At 35.0% G+C, this 26,014-nt stretch overlaps 1 protein-coding gene across 1 annotated transcript in view; it reads left to right on the top strand.

Annotated features, from left to right (window-relative positions):
* Nucleotides 1–26,014, top strand: part of hth (Meis homeobox homothorax) — a gene marked incomplete in the record, with an annotated part of 832,122 nt that overhangs the window by 585,300 nt on the left and 220,808 nt on the right. Inside the window, 1 exon segment of the mRNA XM_081729908.1 lies at nucleotides 17,455–17,603. Coding sequence (XP_081586034.1) covers nucleotides 17,455–17,603 — 149 coding nt within the window.

The following is a 26,014-nucleotide window of genomic DNA, read 5'->3' as shown; positions in this document are numbered from 1 at the left end:
AATTTACACTGCATAAATATTAGTATTTACAAAGACAATATTTTGATTTGTAGCACCAAATAATAATAATAATAATAATAATAATAATAATAATAATAATAATAATAATAATAATAATAATAATAATAATAATAATAATAATAATAATGCAAACATCAGCCTGAAGTATTTTGTCTCAAAATTTGCTGTTCAGTAGTTAAATTTGGTGGTTTAATTTGTCAAACATTTTAAACTTTCTCTCAAGACTTGTTTCTGCAGAAATTTTACATTTGAAAAAAAAAAAAAAAAATAGCTAGAGAAAATTTAACAATTAACTAGTTTAACATTCACAAAACGAGTAGGAAAGGCAGAACTACTACACATTATTCAGACAGGCTTATACTTTTCACTTGAATGAACGCTTCTTAAAAAGCATTTATTGTTTTTATTTTATCAAAGAATTTTACTGCAAGTCATTGAAAAGTTCATTTTGCAGAGCATTAATCCTTTCATTTTTGCCTTTTCCATTCAACTTCTCTATAGAAAAAGTGCTTGATAAATAACTTTGCGACTAGAAACTAAGTTTCTCTGTCTGACCGGGACTAAACACAAAACTGGCTGGAACCCTGGGATGACCCCTTAGAACCGGGACGTATGGCAAGCATAGTGTTGCCACACACTACTGCTCTGTCCTTATGTGGTGTTTCGTCTTGGTGCTGCCATCTCTTGGTCGCTCTTCAAACTATATGTATAAATTTTGTGAAGTTCAAGGACAATCGCGCGTTGTTTGTTAAATTTTAGCGCCCTCTTTTTAGTTTTTTATTTGAACCTTCCTCGTACATTACTCTCTTCGCAATCGCTGCTCTTTTATACGTAGATTCTCTCCCCCCTCCCCGAATGATCCCTTACGTTTCCTATTAGGTTGGCCATTTGCTTCCAATCTTAGAGTGAGGAGCAGCATAATTCGAGTCAGTGCCTTAATTTGATCATTTTATCCACCAGCCGGCCAAGTGAGGGAAGGGCAAGCGACGGGGAAATCCTTCTTCATATATGCATAGACAGTATGCGAGAAGAACGAAAGAACAGAGAGACAGTTACTGTTAAAGTGAGAGATGCAATTTGACAACAATGCTGCGGGTGGTCTAATGGGCCAAAAAAGGCTCAAGCCATTGTTATCAAGGGGGTGGTGGTGGTTAGTTTGTGCCTATATAGTGGAGAGATTTTTTTTATTATTATTTTTATTTGGATGACTCATGCAGGGATTGGAAAGAGGGTGGTAGTGGTAAGAATCAGATTAAGGGTACGGCTGAAGGGATGGGGGTTGAAATGATGAGAAGTCATGTAACACCCTCAGCGAATGGAAGATTGTCTAATTGACAGAACGGGTAAAGTGTCACTCATCATTTATAACCAGTACCACGACCAGATGGAACAACATGACACCTAAACATCTGAGGTAACATGGTTTTAAAAAATATATTTAAAAAAATGAAGCCCTTGCAGAGTGAAATACTCTGAGGGTTTGAAGGGGGACGGTAAAAAGATGTCATTATGTCAGGAGAAGGGAGTGGGGGAGCAATGTATGTGATGTCTTCATTGCAACTGAATTTTGCGCATGAAAGCAAAAGTGAAGTATTGTTACTTTGAGTATTGCTTACGTTTTCCCTAAATAATTGTCTTTGAGAATAATGCTAAAGATAACTCTTTACTTTTTATTTATTTATTTATTTATTATTACAGAACTACCAATAACCCTTAGCCCATGGTTCCTCTCTCTCCTCCCCCTCCCTTCAAAGTGTTCGGACTAAGTGATTAACGTTCTCGATTCGTGATGTTGAAGTCCCGGGTTCGAATCTGGAACCCACTCATATTAATTTTTTCGTTAGAGATATTCCCTTCAGTTTCAGTAGGCAAATGTAAGGATGATACCATAAAATACAGGTCCCGGCCGACTTCTTTCCAGTGTAAATTAGGCCCATTAGCGGTGTTAGGAATTTTTAAAAATAAATAACGCATTTTTAAAAAAAGTAATTACGGTTTCTAAATTGCTGAATGATTTACTTATCTACAAAAAGCCTAACGGAGACGATTGATTAAGCAAGTGAATGATGATGGAAAAAATAGTTGAATGGGAATGTGGGAGGAAACTAGAGTACCCTGAGAAAACTCATAGACTGTTAATGGTTTGAAAGCGGATTTGCTTTTACATGGAAATTTAGTGCGAAGTTCGTGGTGGCTCTTTGAGGGAAGTCGCGTCGATAAAAATGGAACTTTTATTGCTCCAAAGTAAGGAAAGAAAACTTGACTAACGGTCTAATTCTTGTCTGCAACAATTAAGACGTGCGGTATTTTTTTTTCTCTTAGTTTGTAGCGATAAAAGTTTAATTTCGAGCAATGTGACTTCCCTCAAATTACGCCATAGTCATCCATGTCTAGAGCCATAACCTATGACATATTCAACAGATTATTCAAAACATTCCTTTTATTGTCAGTCAGTACAAAGATTGTAAGATTTTAATTTACATATAATAATTTTATATATATATCAGGTGTTCTAAAATGACGCCCACGGACCACAGAGCATTATTTTACACGTCAAAATAAAGCAAGAAATATATATATAGTATGTGTATACCTTTCGAGTCATCGTCTAGATACATAAATTGCACTATGTGGCAACGTCGCAAATAAAGAACCATAGATTAGATGTACCAATCTATCAAATAGTTATATCGATTCTTTCCAGATGGCAACTAAAGTCGATATTGATTGATACTAGCATCACTTATTAGTCTAGCAATCGATTGAACTGCTTTGTTGTATTCGTAGAGTAATGCTAATGGTTCCAAGCTAATCTGCGACGTTGCCAATCTAATCTGAAATTTTGATTCCCCATGGCGGCTGAAGGAGGCTTCGGAGGGCATTTCATTATATAACAGTTTTGCTTTATTTTGACCTGTAGAAGAGTGCCCTGTGATCCGTGGGCGCCATTTTTAGAACACTCGACATATATATGTCCTAAGGTTGAAAATCTTTGAACTCTTTCAGTTTAACGTCTCACAGTTATCTCCATTAATCAAAGGGAGATGGATGATTAGGGCTAATGAATAATAATGGAAGAATTGGTGCAATGAGAAACTGGAAGGAAACGGGAGTATCCCGAGAAAATCCACGGACACATGATGTCCATCACAAACTTACTTGGCTGGGGGTCAGATCTGGGACCCCACGCACCAGAGCTAAGCGCTCTACCACTGAGCCACCGTGCCGGCCTTGAAATGAAGAAAAGGGAACATAAACTGGTTATTGATTTCGTTTTTTCAGCAACTCAAAGTGGGAGATTAATTTGTAACACCCTGTTGTAGGTCTAATTATCAGCTAACTTGTCGTTTGCGAGAAGTCCTGCTTATGACATTATGAAAACCAGATATCATTGGTCCCCTGCCGTGGCAGGGCTTCCATGTCATTCGTTGCTGTGCTGACGATAGTTGAACTGCTCTACCCATGTCTGGTGATGGGGTTGGTTTTCAGAAATCATTTTTCATTTCTCCCCTATTACTTTTTTTTTTTTTTTCAAATGTCTACCCACACCTCAAGGCTATCAAGACTGGTTTCTAGATAACTGTCTTGGCTTCGTTCATTTTTTTTTTTTTTTACTCGTCTTTCGTCCCAGAATACCAAATGAAGTTACTGCTGCCGCCTCTTTCTATCTTATTTTCCAACCCTCTACCCTGATTGCTTCTTTTTTATAATATTTTTTTTTAAAACAAAAGACACATGAAGCAATTACCATATGTATTGACTTTGACCGTTTATCGAGTCACAAAATTCTACCCGCTAGCGTTGGTCGAATGGAAAAGGGAGTAAGCAAAAGACACAACGCTACAACCAAACTGGCTCGAGCAACCCGTCACTGATAGAAGATTGGAATTGCAAATATTTCCTTTCTTTTCTTTTCTATTGGTTAGGATGTAGCCAAATGAAGGTCCTAACTGCTCGCCCGTGGTTGAGAAATGCAGTGATACTATTCCTTTCACGAGAAAATTATCTAATAAATATCCATACTGAAGTTTTTTTTTTTTTTTTTTTTTTAACGGGATGTCCTCCTGAAACAACGCTATGGTCTTTTACTTAAATTAAATACCGAGAAAATGAAATGAATTAAAACCTTTGAAGTTTTACGTCGCACGATTATGCGACTAGGCTAAAGGAGACGGTGATGATGAGAAATGAATGAAATGGTGGAATGAAGAAAGTGGGAGCAAACGGGAAAACCGCGAGAAAACCCGCACACAAAGTGTTTGTCCACCACTAAGTTCACTTAACACGATCTGAGATCGAACCAGGAACCCATGCACCAGACATGAACGTTCTACCACTGAGCCAGTGCGGCCCCTAGTTATGAATGATAGGACTTAACTATTAAAGTGGTCTTCTAGCCATGGCTGCGGCTTGAATTAGTTGCAATTGGTGGGTATAAATCATCATGCAAAATCAAGTCTCACAGTATGGGCCGTTTCCCACCAAACTATTTATTCTCCAAGAGAGATGGTTTACAGGAGCACGCCAACGGTCTCACCTGAATCGCATATTAAGAGGCCTCGTGACGGCGAAATTAAAATACCGCTAACTTTACAGTAATTATGTGATATTTTCAAATAGATAAAAGATAATCGAAAAGTGGAACAAGAGCTCGCTAGACAATATTATTTTAGATGAGATATCGTTATCACGACTCACTTATCTGCTTTCGATTTCCAGTCATTTAGAAAATCAGCATTTATTTTCGTATTTATAAATGGCTGCAAACAGAAAGCTACTAGGCGACTCGTGATAACTATAACATGTAAAACAATATTGTCTAGCGCGCTCTTGTTCCACATTTCGTTGATCTTTTATCCATTTGAAAATATCACATAATTACGGTAGCGGTAGAGTGATTGGCCTTTTAATAACTGCAGTTTTTAATGGTGAACGTTATTTTCGTGCCAGACAATTTTGACGAACCAGTGCTCTAAAAATATTCCTGATTCGTGGTAAATTTATCTGAATCTTGCACCACTGAACGCAAATTATTCTGGGTGTGTGTTTGCTATACAGGGAGAAGATAGAAGTTTTTATTTTATTTTTTTAACTGTGGAGAAGGGTGACAAAATAACGATTGGATGCCCCCAATGGGTCGTGATGGGCTCGTAAAACAAGTGATTTCTTTCTTTCGAGCTTTAAAGCCACTGTTTTTCCTCTTTCTTTGTCTGTGTCCTTAGACAGGAGGCGGTGCAAGGGCTGTTCTTTATTGTCTGGCTGCGGAAATCTTTATGTTGATTTTGAAGGTATCAGTATAATTTGAGAAGAAAGAAACCAAACCTTATCCAAGTTCTCTCAGAATTTTTTCTTCTTCATCTTCTTTCTGTTACAAAGTGTCTGCTTCTACTGTACAACAATAGGTGGTTCAAATCAATCAATTCCGTTGCTTAATCTTTCACAGTTGTGCTGTGTATGTAATAGCCGGCCATTAAAGGAACTCCCTCTAGATATTGCTTAATATTATTAAATTTAGGAGCGCCGATAGAGGGGAAGCTCAAGAGAAGAAAAAGTAAATCACTTAAACTAAAGCCACGGTGGACTAATTCTCGACTTGACACTGCTCCTTGATTTATTAAAGTTGAGTTGGGGGCACGGTGGCTCAGTGGTAGAGCGCTTACCTTTGGCGCGTAACCCGGTTCGATTCACGGCCAAGTAAGTTTGTAGTGGATAACATCGTGTCCGTGGATACTTCCACTTTCTCATTCCACCAATTCTTCCATCATCATTCACTTGCATTATCCCTTAGCCTAAAGGGCATAATCCAGAGATGATAAATTCAAAGATTGTTCTAAACTTTAACGTTCAAAACTCACAATATGAAAAAGAGTACTTTACTTTTTTGTGGCCCCGCGTAGCGTAGTCGGTAACGCTCTCGCGTTCGGTGCGAGCGGTCCCGGCGGGGTCACTCGGTCGAAAAAGTGTAAAACGCTTTTCAGGCCAACTACCCCGAATGTGGTTTTCCTGGATTTTCCTCATTCACACCAGGCAAATGCTGGTGTGGTACCTAACTTATAGGTCCCTGGCCGCTTCCTCCCTTCCCCAATCCTTTCTTTCTTCCCTTTTCCCGGATAGTGTGCTCGCAGAGGAACGTCATCCCTCATTCGTGACGGGCTAAATGGCCAAAGGTGCCGAAAGCCTATAACGACCACTAAATGTGTATTACTATGAAAAACACCAGTTTGTAATTAGCTTAATGCTTGTTTTGAATATTTTATATGTCGTTATAGTCCTCAGTCTGTATATTTATATACTTTATGTTACTGTTTTATCAAAATCCATCTAAACATTTCATTTAGATATTACCCCCTTTTTTTTTTGTAGTAGTACATTTACACACTTTTAAATATTGTACATGTATATATCACAAGATGGATTCTCTATATATTATATGTTTTCCGTTGCTATGACGACTTACAAAACATATCATATCACTATCACAACAGAACATCAATCGTAGTAACAGAAATTACATCTATTTCTCTTTATATTTTCTTCTTCTTTCTTTTGAACAGCTTGTGCGTATTTTAAAAGCACATTTTGCCCGTAAATACAAGTTATTATATAAAAATTACACAATACCGTTACAAGCCCAGAAATCTAAATCCTAAATCCTGTACTTAAAAAAGCTGCTTACCCTAAAAAAGAGCACTTATACTCTTAAAAAAGGATATATCTGGTATCTCTTGCAACTGTTGTAAAGTAGATTATATTATCGCTGTAAAAAAAAATCCATTTGCTGGGCCATGTTCTTTTAACGGTATTTGGGAAATTCGAATACTTCAATTTGAACGTGGACGATCTCAATTGGCCAAAGATGATTAACATTACACTGAGAAAAACATGTATGTGGCGTACGTAAAATCGTATGTTACATTTGTAAATCCTGTAGTTTTTGGGCTTAACGTACAGCAAATGTATAACTGAAAACGCATGTTTTATAATACTTTCTGTATAAGTGTTCCATCTGTACGTACTATCCGTATGAAACAACGCAGGCGGTCAGGATTCATATACAAATGGACGTATATACCATATACCTGACATATACCGCTGTCTGGCGAACGGATTTTTCTCAGTGTAACATTTATTATCTAACCAGCGTCAATTAACCGCTTTGCTGGTTTAAAATAAGAAAAAAATATAGTAATATGTTCCGTTCCGTTAATCAATTACTTTTTACTATTAGTGAAGCTCTCTCTGATAGACCATGTTTTTTGTCAGGCATTGTTCAACCACAACATATAAATTTTCGGGATTTCCAACTCGAGACATTGCCACATAAAGTTGGCTATGTAAGATTCAAGGGGTTATATCAACCTCCCCCAAGTTGCGGGGCTGAATTTGGATTTAAACGGCATTGGAAGTGTCACTGTTTTTCTCGGCGACCCCGAAAAGTATGGGTTCGACATTAATTAATCGGTCAGTTTCGACCATTTATATATCGAACTCCTCTTCCTGTAAGTTGCACCGTCAAAGAGAAGTTGCCGTAAGTTGCCATAGCCCCGAATGGGGATACGCACGAGACAAGTCGAGACAAAATTTTTCTGGCAAAATTCGAGTCGAGACAAAGCTCTTCCAATAGAAAAGTATATATATTTTTGAGTCGAGACATCACTTTTACAGCACATTTTCGAGACGAGACAGTCTCAAATCTTGTCTCGTGCCCATCCCTAGGCCCGAACCTCGTCTATGTTGAAAATTTGATCGAGATCGATCGGATGGTTCAGGAGGTATGACGCCATAAACATAGTGACTTTCACTCTTTTTATATATATATATATATATATATATATATATATATATATATATATATATATATATATATATATATATATATATACATATAAGGGCGGATCCAAGGGGAGGGCTATAGGGGCTATAGCCCCCCCCCCCTTGACCCTCAGGTATACACTGGATAAATTTGACTTCAATCCTGTTTTACACTGGATAAAGCGGCAAACTATGGTTTAGCCCCTCACTTGATCATATCTTGGATCCGCCACTGTATATATATATATATATATTACCTATGGATAAAAATACAGAGATATTCAAAACAGATGGTGGACATGTTTTTATTTGCCGTATTTTATACCTAACAAGACTGTACGCCAATCCCAAACGAAATAACCTTGAATAGTAACAGGAGGTTTCATTTACTTCTACGAAAGACCAATGCTAGATATAAAGTTGTTATTTGTGTTACTCTATTTTCCTTTTTCTTTTCTTTTTTTGCTTTCTTTTTGTTGACATTTAAAAAAGAATAATGTATCGATTGACAAATGGTACTTGTGGTCGACGTTTGTGGTATTCCCTACTGTACAATTTCCCTTCAAGAAATTGCAGTCTGCACGATTTCAAATCAAAAACAGAAAAGTACAAACAGTATTATATAGACCTTATATTTTCCCGTTATTTCATTTTAAATGTGGCGAAGATGGTTTTGCTTTTTTAAAATTATAGGAACACTTAAAAATTGAGTTTATTTTTTAATTTTTTAATCACGTTACCAAGGCATTAGTTTTGAAGACAATGTGGACATTCGAATGTATGGAACGTACGACGAAGTAGTTGGCCTCGCTAAAATGCGTGTAAATATCTAGTTGGTCGCAATCGCTTTTTATATTTATAATAGAAAGAATGAGATACTTTCCGCATGGCTGCAACAGTCACCAAAACAATGGGCTTAAAGAGATAAATGGATGTCTTCAGTTAATAAGGAAATAAAATATATATATATATATTTTCAGTTGTTTAGTAAGAAAGTGCCGCTTACTACGTATACGTGACTCGTGCTGAACCTAACATTTGAAGAAATTAAATGAGTATTGCGTGCTAAGTGTTAACAAAAGGAAAAAATACTATTTGTAATTGGTGCGAGATTTGTCGTACTACACAGATGCTGTCAATTTTTTTTTCTGATTTCTCCCGTTTCCAAGGGCATCCGTTTTACTACATCGTGTGAAATTCAACCGTATAGTTGTTGATAAACGAATGAATCTGTCTTAAATTTAAATGAACGCATTTGATTACCCGCGTTTAGCCCTAATGCACTTTCTTTCACGTATTTAGCCTACGAATTGGCAGTTGAGATTAAAGGAAAGTAAATACCGTGTATTCATATATAGATGGAAATTTATATAACTATTGGTTTGTAAAATGATTATATATGATGTTTGGTTAGATTACCAGGTAAGACTTTAGTTACCTTAGAACAGTGACTAGACCTGATTCTCATAGAAGCTGCAATTATCATTTAAGAGTCTTCATCCCGGCGAAATTAAAATACCGCTAATTTTACAGTAATATGTGATATCTTCAAATAGATAAAAGATAATCGAAATGTGGAACAAGAGCGCCCTAGATAATATTATTTTGCGTGAGGTACCGTTATCACAAGTCACCTAGTGGCTTTATGTTTTCAGCTGTTTAGAAACGGGAAAATAAATGCTGATTTTCAAAATGGCTCGAAATCGAAAGCAGATAAGTGAGTCGTGATTACGGTTTCTCATGTAAAATAATATTGTCTAGGGCGCTCTTGTTCCACATTTCGATTATCTTTTATCTATTTGAAGATATCACATGATTAATGTAAAATTAGCGGTAATTTAATTTCGCCGGGATGAAGACTCTTAAATTCAGTAATCTGTGGTTATTATAAAAATTTAATACATTATTTTCATTAATCTTATACAGTGTGTTTCAAAACAACACCGACAACGTTTGGGAGGTGATTCCTGACACCAAGATAAGACAAAAAGTATAGAATAAACTGGGTGCACAAACGCTTCCTTTCGAAGTTATAGGCTGCCGAAAACATAAAAAAATGAACTTTAAAGGTCTATAGCTCCAAAACTATGGGATCTACCGTAGTCGGGTCAAGACTACTTAAGAATAGTATGTGCCCTGTCCAAGTATACATGTTTCAGAACCCTGCGGTACTTTCACAACAATTTTTATTGAAGTAATTGGTGTGTACTTCAGATTGTATGCCAGTAGCCAAATTCCCTCTATAAAAATTGCTTCGTGAGTACTTCAGGATTCTGAAATATGTATTTTCGGATAGCGAATAGGTGAATTGTGGTAAAAGTATCACATGCAAAATTGTATTGTCTAGTTCACTACGTTTCTGCTTTTTCGAATATTTTTATTTGTTTTGAAAATATTGCAGAAAAACTCTTAAAATTAGCGGTAGTTTAATTTCGCTGTACTGAAGACCCTTAAGAGGATTGAAGCAGTTGTTGCAACAATTACTCCGAACATAACTGATCAAGGTTTGGGGATAACTCGCCTATCGACTCAATGTGTGTCATGTGATGAATAGTGCTGACATTGAACACTTGTAGTAAAAAAATGTTTGAGTTGCTTTTCTTTACAAAACCTTAAAACCCCCATTATTCATTTTGAAACACCCTGTACTTCATATCACGACTCCCTTCTATCGTCTCCTCTTGCCAGTGACCCTATACGTAATTTCAGGTTTGTAATCAGCTTTTTTTATTATTGCTGTTTGTTGCATACAGTTGTATACGTGTGTACTCTTCATTTTGGATTGTATTTTAATTTTCAGTTTTTGACTTGTTTCGATTCTTTTTTATTCCGTTTTTTTTAATAGTTTAAAATTTTGTTTAATATATTTTCCAGTATTTGACAATAAGTACGAACATAAAAATATCTCTACCAAAGTAAGAAATTTTTTTAAAACGTATTTCTAAAAATATTTCCGCTACTAGATCTTAATTATTACATATTCACCTTTCTCACATCCGTTCGCAATCCCCAGGTTGAAAAACTTTGGACTGTATTGAGGTTAGTGTAAAGGGACAAGTTTTGCCGATAGATGTCACTACAGTCTTCGTATCTCTCCCATGTATTTTTTACCATTTACAAAAATTTAAAATTTCAAAAATTTCAACCTAAAGACTTCATTTTTTTTAGAGAAGGAGCTTCATAACCTATTAAAGGGAACAATCCGTGTCGATTTTTTATTTAGAATTTTCTTCATTGTTGAAACAGTTTCATTGTTAAAAGTTTGGATATTTTTTCAACAGTCAAGCCATTTTAACAATGAAGAAACTTCTAAATTAAAAAATCGGCACGGATTATTGCCTTCAATATAATATGAAGTTCCTTTTCTAAAAATTTGAAGTCTCTAGGTTGAAATTTGTAAGAGAAATAGTGAATTTTCTTGAAAGGTAAAAAATACATGGGAGAGATACAAAGACTGTAGTGCCATCTATCGGCAAAACTTGTCCCTTTACACTAACCTTAACTACACTTGAAGAATGGGTACACATTGGTTACACTTGAAGAATGGGGGTACGGTGGCTCAATAGCAGAGCGCTCATTTCTACTACAGTCAGCGACAAAAGTTTTTTTCCCGTTTGGTAAAATTTATTTTGGGAATTGAATAACAGTGGTACGGCTGGAGCGTACAGAAAGTTACATTCTGTTTAATTTACTGAAAACTGTATTCAAAATGTCCTTCCATTCTGAAGTTATTTACGAAACTAATTTCATCAAACGGAAAGAACCTTTGTCCCTGACTGTACAAAGGGATCTTGGTTCGACCCTAGTCCATGTGATTTTGTGTTGAACAGCATCGTGTCTATGAGTTTTCTTGTGGTTCTTCCGTTTCCTCCCACATTTACATTTCATTAATTCATTTCATAATTGTCCCTCTCATTAATCATCCACAGGGCCGGATTTAATATTTTGGCGCCCCTAGGCCCAATATTTTTTCCGCCCCTAGTCTGGTTAAAGTTACTTTTCTAAAAACCTTTGTTAAAAATATATCAGGCCTATATGTTAATTGCTTAAACACCATTCCACGATGCAATTTTATCATTGCAAGTTTTTTTCAGGAATTTACTTCGTTCTGGGCTTAACAAAATACCGTTAATGTATTAACAAAAGATCGGTGAACTTTACCAACAATTATTTGTTCCAATGAACTTCAAAATCAGAATGCTTTATTAGCCTGATTTTTTTTTATTAATTCAAAAAATATGTTAAGTTATGGCTATTTATTTTTATTTCCAGATATTTTTTTAAATTTTTTCTCTCGGCCGTGCGCCCCTTGGGAGCTTGCGCCCATAGGCCCGGGCCTATTGGAAAATCTGGCCCTGATCATCCAATTCCTTTGGCTTAAGGAACATAATCGCGGGACGTTAAAAATTTTATTTCGTTTTTGTAAAAAAAAAAATAATAAAATTAAAATAATTTTACTGCACAATCAGCATGGCGCTTATTAATTGAGTAGTACGAGACTCATAATATGTTGTTCAAATATTATGTAAATATATGTTTTCAATGCATATTACTGCTTCACTTGCATGTAGCGGGAATTTAAAATTCTTGTTGCATTTAAAGAAAAAGTTGGACTATCGCCAACAGATGTCAGCACATATCTCTTATCTTTCCTATATATATTTTGTATGGAGCGACGATATTCGCAAATATTTGAGTTTACTTTAAAAAAAAAGAAAATGAATATTCTAACTTTGTGCAGAAATAAACTGGGTAGATAATCAGAGCATAATTCGTGTGTGCTTTAATTATTTTATTTATTGTTGAGAAGGTTACTTTTACTCTTCAGAGGCGTGCTTCCAATAATAAAGGTATATCTCTCAACAATAGGAGAAAATAAAATCATACTGGTTGTTTTTTGATTGTTGATTCAATTTTGGTTTTGGACAAAGTTTGAATATTTCGTATTTTGGAAGTTGAAGCAATTATTGTAAATACTATCACTTCCTACAAAATACAATGAAAACACATAAAGGATATTTGCTACCATTTAGATCCTTTAAACTCATTTTAATACTGTGCAATATCTGCGCCATCTTTACTTTTTAATTCCATTGATTGATAGGAATAATTATATTTCTCTTTTCTTTTGAGTCAACTAAAATTTTAGTGCTTTGATTTTAGCGATTTCTTTCTATTTAAATATCTTTTGTTTCATGAAAATTAAATTTTGTAATATTAGTTTTAATAGGGTAGGGGGGCGGCACCGTAATCTAGTGACTCACGTTGGCGTCGTCCCGGGTTCGATTCCTGGCCGGTGCTCCTCAATTTTCGGCGACGACCTAGCGTCGTGAAGCAAACTCGGAAGTCACATGAATAAAAAGACCGCTAGGTCTAGAAAGTTTTAGAAAATGGCGGTTAGTGACAGGGCGACTCGTCACGAGGCTGGACACGTAGTTCATCCAGTGGCTGACAGGTGGCTTTGGAGCGGCTGGCCCTCAAATGGGCTGTTACGCTAAGTGGTTTGGTTCATATTAGTTTTAATATTTAAAGTAAAATTAAGTTTAAATAATATTATACATAAAATGCAAATTCATTTTTTTTTTTTTAAAAAAAGCGAAGGACATTTAAAATATTACATTTGAGAAAGAAATTGTTTAAAATCGCCTTCTGTGAAATTCGACTCCATTTCAAAGAAAAGAGAAACGTAATTTCCCCCCAAAACAAATCAATAGGCTTTTTTAAAGATGGTCCACAGGTACTGAATACCGTTAAATTTGACAAGTGAGGATATCGAATCGTGTCTGCACTAAATTCAACGGAAGTGTCAATATTTACTGAAAACAAAGGAGGGAGAAACTAATTTACTTTCCGAGTTAATAAAAATGTTCCATAATTTTAGATTCGATGCTTTATTCACATTTTCGAGTGTGCTTTCAAAATACTTATAAATAAACATAATTGAAAACAACGTTTCTTTCTTTATTTGGTCGCAAGATAAAGCAGTACAATGCATTGTGAGTCAACAATAAATTAAAAGATAATTGTAGCTGAAAAGGATTAATTATTTAGTGTGGATTGAATGTGTTTTTTTAATTAATAACAAATAAAACGAAGACCATTTATATTGCACAAAATGTTACAATAAAGGCAAGGATATTCACTAGCAGTGAATTTTCTGATTTATTAAAAAAAAAAATATCCTTCATTGACTAAAGCCATCAGTACACATCAATCAGATTATCAGAATTAGAAGGAAATTATACTGTTATCAGTAATAATAAATAGTTAAACTTTCTGCTGCAATTATCTGACTTATTATTGGCTCTAAATTGATTGGAGGTGTAGCTTTAAGTTGTTCTTATATGGAATATCTTATTAGACGAAATTTAAATTTAAAGCTATTGATAACGTTAAAAAACTATATATTTCAAGATTTCTCTGTGAAAATTAAATTGTCAAACATATTTGTTTAACATTTATAAATCAACTTCAGTGTAAAGTAGCACCGTAGAAAATTTATATGCAATACAAACACAATTAAAATTTGATTTAAAGACCTTTTATGAAAAGTGATATTTAAATTCTTTATCTGTAGAACTTTAAACGCTATACCATTGGAGGACAAGTATAGAATATGGGATTTTAAGTTTCATACTGTAAGATATTCCATGCTATTGAAGTATTTAAGGTGATTACTTCAAACAATTCAACATTTTTTAAAACAGTTAAATATTCATTGACAATGTTGTTAAAAAGTAAGAAAAGGTTAATTACAAACATTTTAATTTAATTATTTTCAAATATTTTTCTAACTAATTTTTTTTGAAATTTTCTTGAAGATGTGCAGTTGGAAGATGCTCTTGAATCCTTAAGACACATAAAAAAGGAACATTCTCGTTTAAAAACTGGTCACTTACTTTATACAATATATACATATATATTCACGTATCCGTGTTTCTACTTTGTAAGATTTTTATAGTAAAATTACAAAGTATCACTGACAAAAGTATTGCCAAGAACATCGTTCCAAAATTTAAACTTACTGTAATACGAGTAATATGACTGATAATACAGGTATAATGAATTTAGTCGTCAACTTAACGAAAGATGCGACTCACGAACATCCACGCTTACGCCCGATTGTAAAAATTAAATTCAGTGATTCATTATCAACGTCCGAGAATGCATAATAATAACAGAAACCATAACATTAATGACAAAATAACGGATATCAATAACAGAAAAGCACTGTTACTGAGATTACAGTTTTGTGTATGAAAACGTCTCACTCTGATCCAGTGTGACCACAGTTGGCCTTCAGTCTGTTGAAATGCTGTAAAATACTGTACTGTATTATATGATAAGAGTTTGGTCGACTTACGATGGAAAGTCGTAACCGAAGCAGCAGTGAAAGACTTAACTGTAATAGTATCAATATCGTATATATTTTGGTATATATATATATCGTATATAGTTTCTTCGCTAGGCAAAAGTAAAGTTAGCTTTTAAAAATGCTTCTCCGCTTTAAAAACGTTTTTCCGCTTTAAATATTTTTCTTTTTTTTTTTTTTAGTTTCTTTTAGGCTTTAAATACACGTTTTTCTAGTTTCTTTTAGCATTTAAATGTTAGTTTTTCCGGTTTCTTTTAAGCTTTAAGTATACGTTTTCCCAGTTTCCTGTTAGCATTTAAATGTTTGTTTTTCCGGTTTCTTTTAGCCTTTAAATATGTTTGTTTTTCCGGTTTCTTTTAGGCTTGAGCTCTTCCGTGGCTAAGCGGTTAGCGAGAGACCCGGGTTCGATTCCCGCCGGGAGCTCAAGTGGATCGGAGTCCATTTTAATCAGTAGGTCCACGTCTTATATAGCCTCGCTGCTGAACGGGACATTAAAGTCAATCAACTCAACTCTTTTAGGCTTTAAATACACGTTCTTCTAATTTCTTTTAAGCATTTAAATGTTTGTTTTTCCGGGTTTCTTTTAGCCTTTAAATATGTTTTTTTTTTTCGGTTTCTCCTCTGTTACTTGTTGCACCTACTTGATTTTCATTGTGAATAGAAACCTAACTAGAGGAACGCGGTGGCTCAATGGTAGATCGCTTGCTTCTTGTACGTGAGGTTCTTGGTTGAATCCCAATTGCCTCCAAATAGGCGTTATAGTGGACAGACACTTTGCGCGTGAATTTTCTTGAAATTCTATCGTTTCCTCTATTTCCTTTATTCTACTGTTTCATTCATTATCATGATCACCGTCTTTAAAAAAATACTAACGAAAAACTATGATCACTTGAAAGGGATACCGTTGGTATAAATGCTATCCTTAGCTCGAACTTCCCGGAAATTTAAATATGATAGTTGCTACAATTGTATATGTCAGCCACTTAACATTTAAAATTAACTTGAGAAACGGCAACAGCAAGTGAAACGAAAACAATGAAAATTTTGATTATTGCACCAGCTCGAAACACACACACGTCACTTAATTCGATTTTATTTTTTATAGGTTAACCATTTCCGTATCTTCGTGTGATTGTAGTTGATAAAAGTTTCATCAGTCAGTTTTTGTAACTTCAATGAAAATTTTACGATATAAAATATTAATTTGATCAAAAATGGGCACGTAAATATACTTGAAATATGTGATACATTGACCTCTACTGTAAAAATCGGGCACGAACTTAAGTTTCTTTTGAATAAAGGTAGTTGATCAGTCTTTTTAAAATGTAGAATGCACTTACCAACAGTTACCAGTGAAAGTAAATATTCACGCCATGTATTCTCTTTCGTCGATAACTTGAGGGATTCGGATTGCGTTCTCGTAGGAAAACCGTACTGAATCAAATCATTCCACAATTATTGACGAAAATTATGTGAATGGTACAGATATACACTTTTGCAGGTGACTGAACTGTTATGGAAAAAATGAATACAGTAGAAGTTCGATTATTCGAATATGAAACCAACAATAATCAGGCTACTTCCAAGATCCAGATAATTCTAAAAGCTGGAGGAAAAGTACAATATATGAACTATAGAACGGCGGAGAATATCCAAAAAGTGATGTACTGAGTTCGTTTTTGTTTTTTTAAATACACAGTTTAACAGATAATATCACTGGACTGTTCTCGAAGTTGGATCGAATTATGACAGTAATGTAATGTTTCCTCTTGTCTTGTCTTCTAAAATGTTCGTATGACGCAAATAACTGTGCAATACCACTGTAAAATACTCTTTTCAAACGACAACCTTCCGCCGGCCATTCAGTATCGTACGTCAAATATTCATCTTGCAGTCACATAAATAACATCTTTTGAGAGAAAACCATACTAGACATTGCTACCATACTTCGATCCATGTTCCATAATAGTCTACATATAATCATCTCTTAAAGTCCGTATACTTGTTTGATGGATTCTCATTGGTTAAAAAGTTCGAAGTACGATAACAATGTTACCGGAATGGTAAATGGCAATCTAACACAGATTAACGTGGAATTCGAATTAACTGTATTCTACTGTATATATTTTGGCATAACTGTTGCAAACAACGTCATCAAGAACAAGAACAAGAAACAAAGACATAGCGTAGTAGTTTAAGGTTTATGTTCATTGGTTCCTCCTAAGAATAATTCTCTCTATTGCCGCCAGGTGATGCGAGTAATGCCAGTATTGGTAGCGGGGAGGGAACAGGCGAAGAGGACGATGACGCAGGAGGGAAGAAAAACCAGAAGAAACGGGGAATATTTCCTAAAGTTGCCACAAATATTTTGAGGGCGTGGTTGTTTCAGCATTTAACGGTAAGTACTCTTCGATTTATATTCACATGTATTTATTTTATACGTTTGTGCTGCTTCTATTTTAGGTTACATTAGAGACATCTGATTTCCCTGTACGCGCAGGTTTGTATTTATATTTTTATGTATTTTGGTATACAGGGTGGTTGAAAAGTTCCGCAGTGTAGGGGTAAATAATAAATTTAATTTTATGTATACCGGTACCTAGGTATTATTTCGCGCTTAATATAGTGACAGGCAGAAATACATTTTATTTACTTATTATTTTAAGAATATTAAATACTGTTATGGTCTTTTTGGACTACAGTTTTCTTTGCTCTTCATACTTTTTTTGTTTGTTTGTTTGTTTTTAATTCTACAATTGTGTTTACGAGATTTGATACATCTGTAGATTACAAAATCCAGAGGATTCATGCCGGACGATGTCTGAATCTGTTCTGTAGTATCTGTGCAACCAATCCAGTGACTGGGAGAGTTGCCTCAAAGGCAATAACAATAACATACTGATTTGGCATAATGTGTATGTTTGTTTTTTCTTGGGGGTGGGGGTGGTATTATCATGCATGAAACAGTCTGATCACGTGATAGTATTTATGCGGAATGACAGTTCCGTTGCTTATATAGTGCACTGACTTTTGGGAACTTTTGAGGACTTTAAGGGACTATATATATATATATCCTATAGGAAACAATATGCTTACTTTTTATAATAATGTTATTGTCTACAGTATTAATAGCTTCATCTTCCTCTTTCTGTCAAAATTAATCCTGTGTGCTAGATCATAAACCGCTTGTTGTAAGATTGCAGTGCAAGTCGGCCAAGTTTGCATCCAGCTTGATTGGAAAGCGTGCAAGAATGCCGCAAGCTTGATTTCATTAACGAAGTTACATGGGGCCAACCTTGCATTCAGTGTTCCATTCAAGCTTGACACAAGTGTTTTACAAGTCAAGTCAAGTCAATAACCAATGAACGACCAGTGATACTGTGACCCTCTGCGAAGGGTTTAATTAAAACATCGTTTGCGAGTACAAGAAAAGGCAGATTGTATGTAAGTATGCGTTTCAAGTGCAAGCGTAGAAAACCAAAAGCCAACCACGAGCCAACTTGCCGAAAGCTTTCTTGCTACTAGGGTATGAGCTTCCAAATCATTCCTAAGAATGGTATTCCAAAATGAAAATATTCATCTTTAAAAACATGCCTTTATTTGCTATGCATAGATAACTTTTATTTCTTTTTAGTTTAAAAGTTTCCTGTAAAGTTTCTTTTTTCGGAAGGCCATTTGAAAAGCATCCACTCATTTACTACTTTGGTATTATTGTTATTATAATATTTTTATTTTTTTCTTGTGTTTTCTAAATTCTTTATGAATTTTTCTTCCCGTCTTGTGATTCTTTGTTTTTTTAACTGTTGTTGCCCCTGTGAACCCGAAGATGAAAGTTTTCTGCATCATAAAGAAATTGATGCTTCAAGAATTTGAAGTTTGCCAAGAGTCGAGGAGCAAACGAAGCGGAAGAGGATGAACGAGAAGAAAGAGGAAGAAAATTTCTTTGCTAACGCAGACAGGGTGAAAGAAAAAAAAAGAAATTTTCAGCGAATGAAGAAGAAATGTACAGAAAAGTGTGTCCGTGTGTGTGTTTGTAAGAATAGGGTTGAAAGTTCTTGTTTTTGAAGTAGGGTGGAAGAAGAAGGATAAAAAAAAAATGGATGGAACGAAGAGATATTAGTGTCAAATTAATGGACCAGGTTTTAAGAGGAAGAAAGAAAAGAAAGATAGGAAACCATGAGAAAAAGAAATTGGATTTTTTTTTCGTATTTTGTTGTAAAAAAAAAGGATTTCAAAAAAAGAAATGGAATAGGAAGAAAAAGAGAACAGGAACCGAAAGATATAACTTTCGTACTTCCTCTTCGCGTTCTTCTTCTTATTGTTGTAGATAACTACAGATCCAATATGAGGATAAAAGTGCAGTGCATGAAAAGAAAATATTCCCGTCTTGCATATTGTGTAAGGATAATGGTATGGAGAAAACTTTCTATTTTTCTTCAAATATATAGTAGTCCTTTATAGTATATGCATTTACTCGAAAAAAGAAAGTCCATTCTCTTCACCAATAACGTTATATCTCGTGTTTTATGTCGTATAATAGTAATCCCTTTTTATATTTTGTTGTGTGAATGTATATGGATTCTTAAAAGACCACATCTGTACTCGGAATATAAAATTCCATCATATACCTCTGCTTCAACGCTTCGATATAGCCCACTCTATATTTTTATACTTAAATACAACAGCAAATTGATTATTTTATTTACTTCTCAACCGACCATCTTAAGGGTCCTATTTATCTGTTGTTCTCTTGAGGATTTACTAACGCAAGACCTACTTGTTAATTGTATATTTTTCTTCTTCATATTTGAAATTAATTTATTTTTCGCATTTCTTGGTCTCTACATGCTTATGCAACCCAATCAACGTATTGAAAAGTTGGGCTGCATATACTGCAGGATTCTCATACAGCTTATAAAGTTTCATAAACGTAATAATGTCTCTGAATCTTCAAATACTTTTCTGAGCGCATTTGGGAAATGTGCTGAAACTAGCTGCCCTATAGTATAACAAATTCAAGAATGTACATGCATTTTTAAAGTACAATATTGTCGTATCTCTTACAGAGTCAGAATATCATTCCAAGCTCTTACCAAAGTTGTTGAAGTTCTTGGCTTTATTTATGTGTACATTTATGTTCTTATCCCAAATTGATAAAACACACATTTTTCATTTCCATCATCTGTTTCAGGCTTTCTAAACAACAGTATATATTTCAACTAAGGAACGCCAACTTAAAAAGAGGAAAAAGTTATGTGTGTAGATTAGTATTGTTAACCGAGTTGATTTTGAGTTTAACGTCCCTTTCAGCGGCGAGGCTATATGAGACGAGACCTACTGACGCTTGAAACCTGAACCACATGAGCTCCTCCGCGAATCGAATCCGGATCTCCCACGCCAAATGCGCGTACGCTAACCGCTTAGCCACGAAGGAGTTCTTGTTAATATTCGAATAATTATGTATTTGAATGTTGAAACAATACGGTATTTGAATATTTGAACGATGCAATTATTCGAGAGTTTCCTACTTGTTGTATAGATTGCGTACGCATGTTTGGAACGGGAGACGTGGTGGGAGTTTATGTTGTTTGGATCTCATATTAAGGTCAACTGGACAATGCAGTAAAGGGACAATGGACACAGGAAAAATAATATCAATGAACCATACGTGGCTGTCTGTGAAAAGTCAAAGTTAGATTTGAAGACCATTGATAAACATATTGTTGAGTTTCCAAATAGATACGCAAGAGAAAAAGACAAGGAAAAAGAGAAAAAAATGACAACGACTGTTTCATAAATTGGCTACAGTTTTCCCGAGCGCATCTATTGCTGCGCGGCGTTACCTTTTGGTCCCGTAGAGTTTTTTTTTTTTTTTTTTATTGTTCTTTTCGGAAGTTTTGATGGTGAAATGGGTGGGTGGGTGTAGTAGTAGAATGGAAGCTAAAGCTAAAAGTATCATCATCATCATCGTCTTATGCCGCCGCCATCACCCAAAAGAGAAGATGCATCTTCTGATTCATTAGCGAGTGTTTATTTTACAGATCGGCGTTTGCGCCTATTCATCAGGGGGCAGGACCTAGTGTCACAATGGAAGGTGTGCAATGACTTAGCAGTATTTGCTTTTTACTTTTTTTCTTTTTTTAGTTGTTTTCTTTTGGTTACTTTGTTCGTCTCTTTTGTGTAGTGGATACTGTGTCTTTTAAGAATGCACTCAAGGCATAACCATCGCTTTTTCTTGTTCTTTTTTTTCTTTCTTTCTTCTTTTTCATGTTAGAAGATGAGCTGGGCACCGACCTACTACTATCTACCTACCTACCCATCACATATTCATGTTCAGGATTCGTCTTCCTGTTCCAGCACTTGAAGTCTCTTTTAGTGTTTATCTTTTGTTCCTTTTGGAATTCTTTTCATAGTGCTACGTCCTTTGGTCTTACTTGTAGCTTTCTGTCAAGGGATGTTTTTTTTTAAAACTTCCATGCAAAATACTGTACCATTGATCACCTTTTTATTATCTCATTTTATTGAAATTAACCGTTTCTATTTAGTTTGTCCGTTTGGTGAAATTTTATAATTACATTTTCGCATATCTTTTACAAAGTAGCTTCCCTCAAATTTTGTTTATCTCTAAAAATAGTCCCTCTGTCAAGATTCTGGCGTCTTGGCACTACATCTCTGGGGGGCAATATTGTACATGGAATTTCATTAAGGGAGGGTTTAAGGTTTAAAAATTGATAACATTTCAGGTTTTTGAATACATATATTAGTATAGTAAATGTAAATTTTTGAATATTTTGTTCAAAAGGAGAGGTTTAAACCCGGAATACGAAGCTTTGTAACGTCACTGACTGGATGATACCAAGACTAGTTTAACGGCCACTGTCCAAAACATCAATTTTGACCATATATATCTATAAATGGCCGGATTTAGGGGTGCACCTGCACATGCACCTCTTTCGTTGTAAATATACACTATGTAAAGTGAGAAGTTAGCAGTGAAAATAGCAACATTTTATGAAAATTTCAGCTATCACGTTTCCATTTGGGACTTAAAACAGCAGAGTTTTGCAAAAGCAATAGTTTAATTAAGAGCAATGCTTCCCAAAAAGTATTTAAACAAATTAAATTAAAATTTACTGGTAGTTTATGGGTTCACTCGTTGTTAGAAAATCCCGGAACCGGACCTGGATATAAATCACATTGGAATCATAGACTCAGGACTTCTTCATAAGCGAATGATTCTTACAGAATATTAGTCCTCACTTCAAACACAAGATGTCACTAGTGATTTAGCTTTTTTTTTTTTTTTTTTTAAGTGGCAGGACGGGTTGTTCGACGGATAGTTCGGCTACCTGGATCTAGTGTTGCTCGTTATTCTGATAACTTCTAAATGAATTTTTTAAAAAGAAACCAGGACCTGATTTTTTTGGTACCTAAATATATAATAAAAGACGAGAAATATTTCTCATAATCGAGACTCGAAACAGTGACGGATCTATTCCGGGGCCAGGGGGCCTAAGTCCCCCAGTTTCTTTGAGTGACAAAATAATTAAAACTATTATTTATATATTTTTGAAAGTTTATAATAAACTCAAGGTATACGTATCATATTCTGGGTTGTGGCTGCCCCCCCCCCAGTTTTTACTTTCTACATCCGCCCCTGACTCGAAAGAGTTCTTTGAGAGTCGAGACGAAAAAAATACTTCTACAAAATGGGTGAACTAGCCGAGAACCGAACTTCGAAGAGATGGAAAATTGGTTTAAAAATGAAGTTCCAAATACTGTAAAACGTGTTAACTTTCGGGAATAAGAAAGAACGGAAATGATGACAACTTGGTTACAGTGGAGAAATCTGTAAGACCATCTTTACATTTTCTTGAAGGCAAAAAAGTCCGGCGAGAAAAGTTTTTTTTTTTTTAAGGAAGTGGACACAGTTTATGGCACTTCTCTAGTGGCTAAAAGAAACAGAGAGAGATAGAAGAGACATCTCGCGGAAACTTTGCGAACTGCATTTTCCTTTTAGGATAGTCTCTTAGCTCTTTGTGTATTTGTCTAGTGTATATGACGATGGGATTACAGTTACGAAAATGTAAAATCTTGGAAAAAAGAAAAAAAATGGGAAAGAGTGGTTAACAAAAAAAAATATATACTTTTAAAGATTTTTTTTTATATGTACAGAAATAAAGGGAAAATATGAAGAAACGAAAACAAGAATTTAGCCAAAAAGTTACGCTTTCTTAGAAAAGGTTCAGAAAAAAAAAAAACTTTTAAGAAAGATTCACAAAAAGAGAAGCACTTCTGCTAATGTTCCCGAAAACTTTTGCGTCTGTTGGTGACGGGCGACTAAATTGTGGAGACCATCTCTTCTCTTCTTTTCTTTCCAAGCTCTTCCACATTTTTTTTCTTAAAAAGAAGAAGAAGAAGAAGAAGCAAAGGGGGCATTGAAAGTTTTTCGGTTGTTCGTATAGTCTTTTCTGAGTGGATCTAAGTTTGTTGGAGAAATTTTCTACCCCACTTGCTCGCCTCTTGTTTTCTGTATGGCCTTCATAATGGACACTATAGGCAAGTTAAAAAGAAAACAACATCCTCGGATAAGATGCTGTATATTTTGCGGTATAACTCTGAATGCGCATTTTTAACGCTTCTAGTATTTTCAGCGAGAGCAGGACAAAAACACACTTTGGGTGTTTTCTTTTCTTTCTTTCTTTTTATTTTTTTAAAGGAATATCCTTGTCTTATAATTTATGCCTTAGAAGAACCTATTGGTTTCTCAGGATTTCAACTGCAACACTTCATTTGTTCTTATAAAAGTATTCTGTTTAACTTTGTGTCATCTTCCAAACTTGAACATTACGCAAAAGCGATGACAAAAAAAAATTTTCGAAATGTAGGTATGAAGAAGAATGGAAGGAGTAAGCTAGATCAAACTTGAAACAAATGAGGTAGGAGAGAAAAGAACTAATTGGAATAGAATTAAGAGGAGGAACAGAAGCATACTGATTCATTGGTTGAGAAGGAACTGTAAGATCAGGAATGTAATAGAAGTTATGTTGACAGGAAAAAGAGGGAGGGTGGGAAGAAGACAAGCTGAAGACCGTGGTGCACAGAAGTTTTCCAATTTGCGGCAAGTGACTGACAGTAATAGTAGAATATCTACGATAACAATGATAATAATGATTGAACAATAACAATTATAAAAAGGTAACAACGATAAAACGATAACAATGATGAAAGAATAACAATGATAAAACTACAACAATAATAAAAGGGTAACAACGATAAAACGTTAACAATGATAGAAGGATAACAATGATAAAACAATAATACTGATAAAGGATAACAATGATAAAACAATAACAACGATAAAATGATAACAATGATAAAATATAAAACTAAACTAACTAACTGTATGGCCTATGGAACCCGGAGGTTCAGTGCCGCGTTCACAAAAGCTCTCCATTGACTTCTGTCCTTAGCCAACTGGATTCAGTTTCTACTTTGTATTCATATTTCTGCGAGATCCATCGTAATATTCTTCCATCTGCGCTTAGGTCTTCCTAATAGTCGTTTTCCGATTGGTCTTCCAGTCAAGACTTTTGAAAGATTTTCTAGATGACCTGCCCACCTGAGCCTTCTAGATTTGATGACCCTAACAATGTTCGGTAAACCGTATAAATTATGTAGTTCCTCGTTATGAAGTTTCCGCCATTCCCCATTCCCGTTCCTCTTGGGTCCGAACATTCGTCTCAGGATTTTGTTCTCAAATACTTTCAGTCTATGTTCTTCCCTCAGAGTAAGCGACCATGTTTCACAACCATTCAGAACAAGAGGCACGATTATCGTTCTATATATTTTGAGCTTCAAATTCCTCGACAGAATTCGCGACGACACAAGATTTTGAACTGAATAATAACACAAACTTCCTGCTTGTAGTCGACATTTAATTTCTTCGTGAATATGGTTTTCGTCTGTTAACATTGATCCTAAATATTTGAAAGCATCCACTTCATCAAAAGTATTATTTAATGTTTCGATGACAGAAGATAACAAGGATAAAACGATAACAATGAAACCAAAACAATAAAAAGATTGCTTGGTAATTTTCCCGACTAGACAGAATTTTCTGACAGGACATTGCTGTTCTAATAAAAACAGATACAGTTTCCGAGACGAAACATCATTTTTACGACTTTTTTTTTTTTTTTTTTTTGAGATGAGATGCTGTCAACTTTTGTCCCGTAGAGAACCCTACTGCTTAGCACTATAGCTCAAATGCTGGGATGATACCTAAGATACAAGTCCCAGGCTGCTTTCTTCCTTCCCTTTCCTCGGATAGTGTGATCATCCAAGGACGTCATCCCTCATACGTGATGGGCTAACATGGCCATAGATGACGAAAGCTCAGAAATCTAATTCCTAATCCTAATCTATAACAAATGATTCCGACTTGCGTACATTTTAATTTATGTGGTCAGGACATCGATTCCCGATTCCATTAGTTCTATAAATCTCATCATTCATGTAGGATCGCAATTCCCTTACTTGACCCATTATGGACATTGTGGTAACTTCTGCCATAGATCAAATTGATATTTATTTTATTTTTTAACCGTAAATTTTCGCGATATTTCGTTACAATGCTTTAAAATGATAGCTTTTCGTTGTCTTTTCATTGCATTTTATTATTATTATCTACAAAATTATCAACAAAATCGTGGTTTACTAATTTCTTCCCTCAAAGGTTAAAACCAAATGAGTCGTGTAATATTTTAGTGGAGAGATATTTATAACCACAGTTATTGTGGCGTTGTA

The sequence above is a fragment of the Thermobia domestica genome, chromosome 11 (genome assembly GCF_964235325.1).
Source record: "Thermobia domestica chromosome 11, izTheDome1.hap1.1, whole genome shotgun sequence".
NCBI classification, from domain to species: domain Eukaryota; kingdom Metazoa; phylum Arthropoda; class Insecta; order Zygentoma; family Lepismatidae; genus Thermobia; species Thermobia domestica.
The sequence above is the reverse complement of the archived record's forward strand: the minus strand, read 5'-3'. Positions and strand labels throughout refer to the sequence as shown.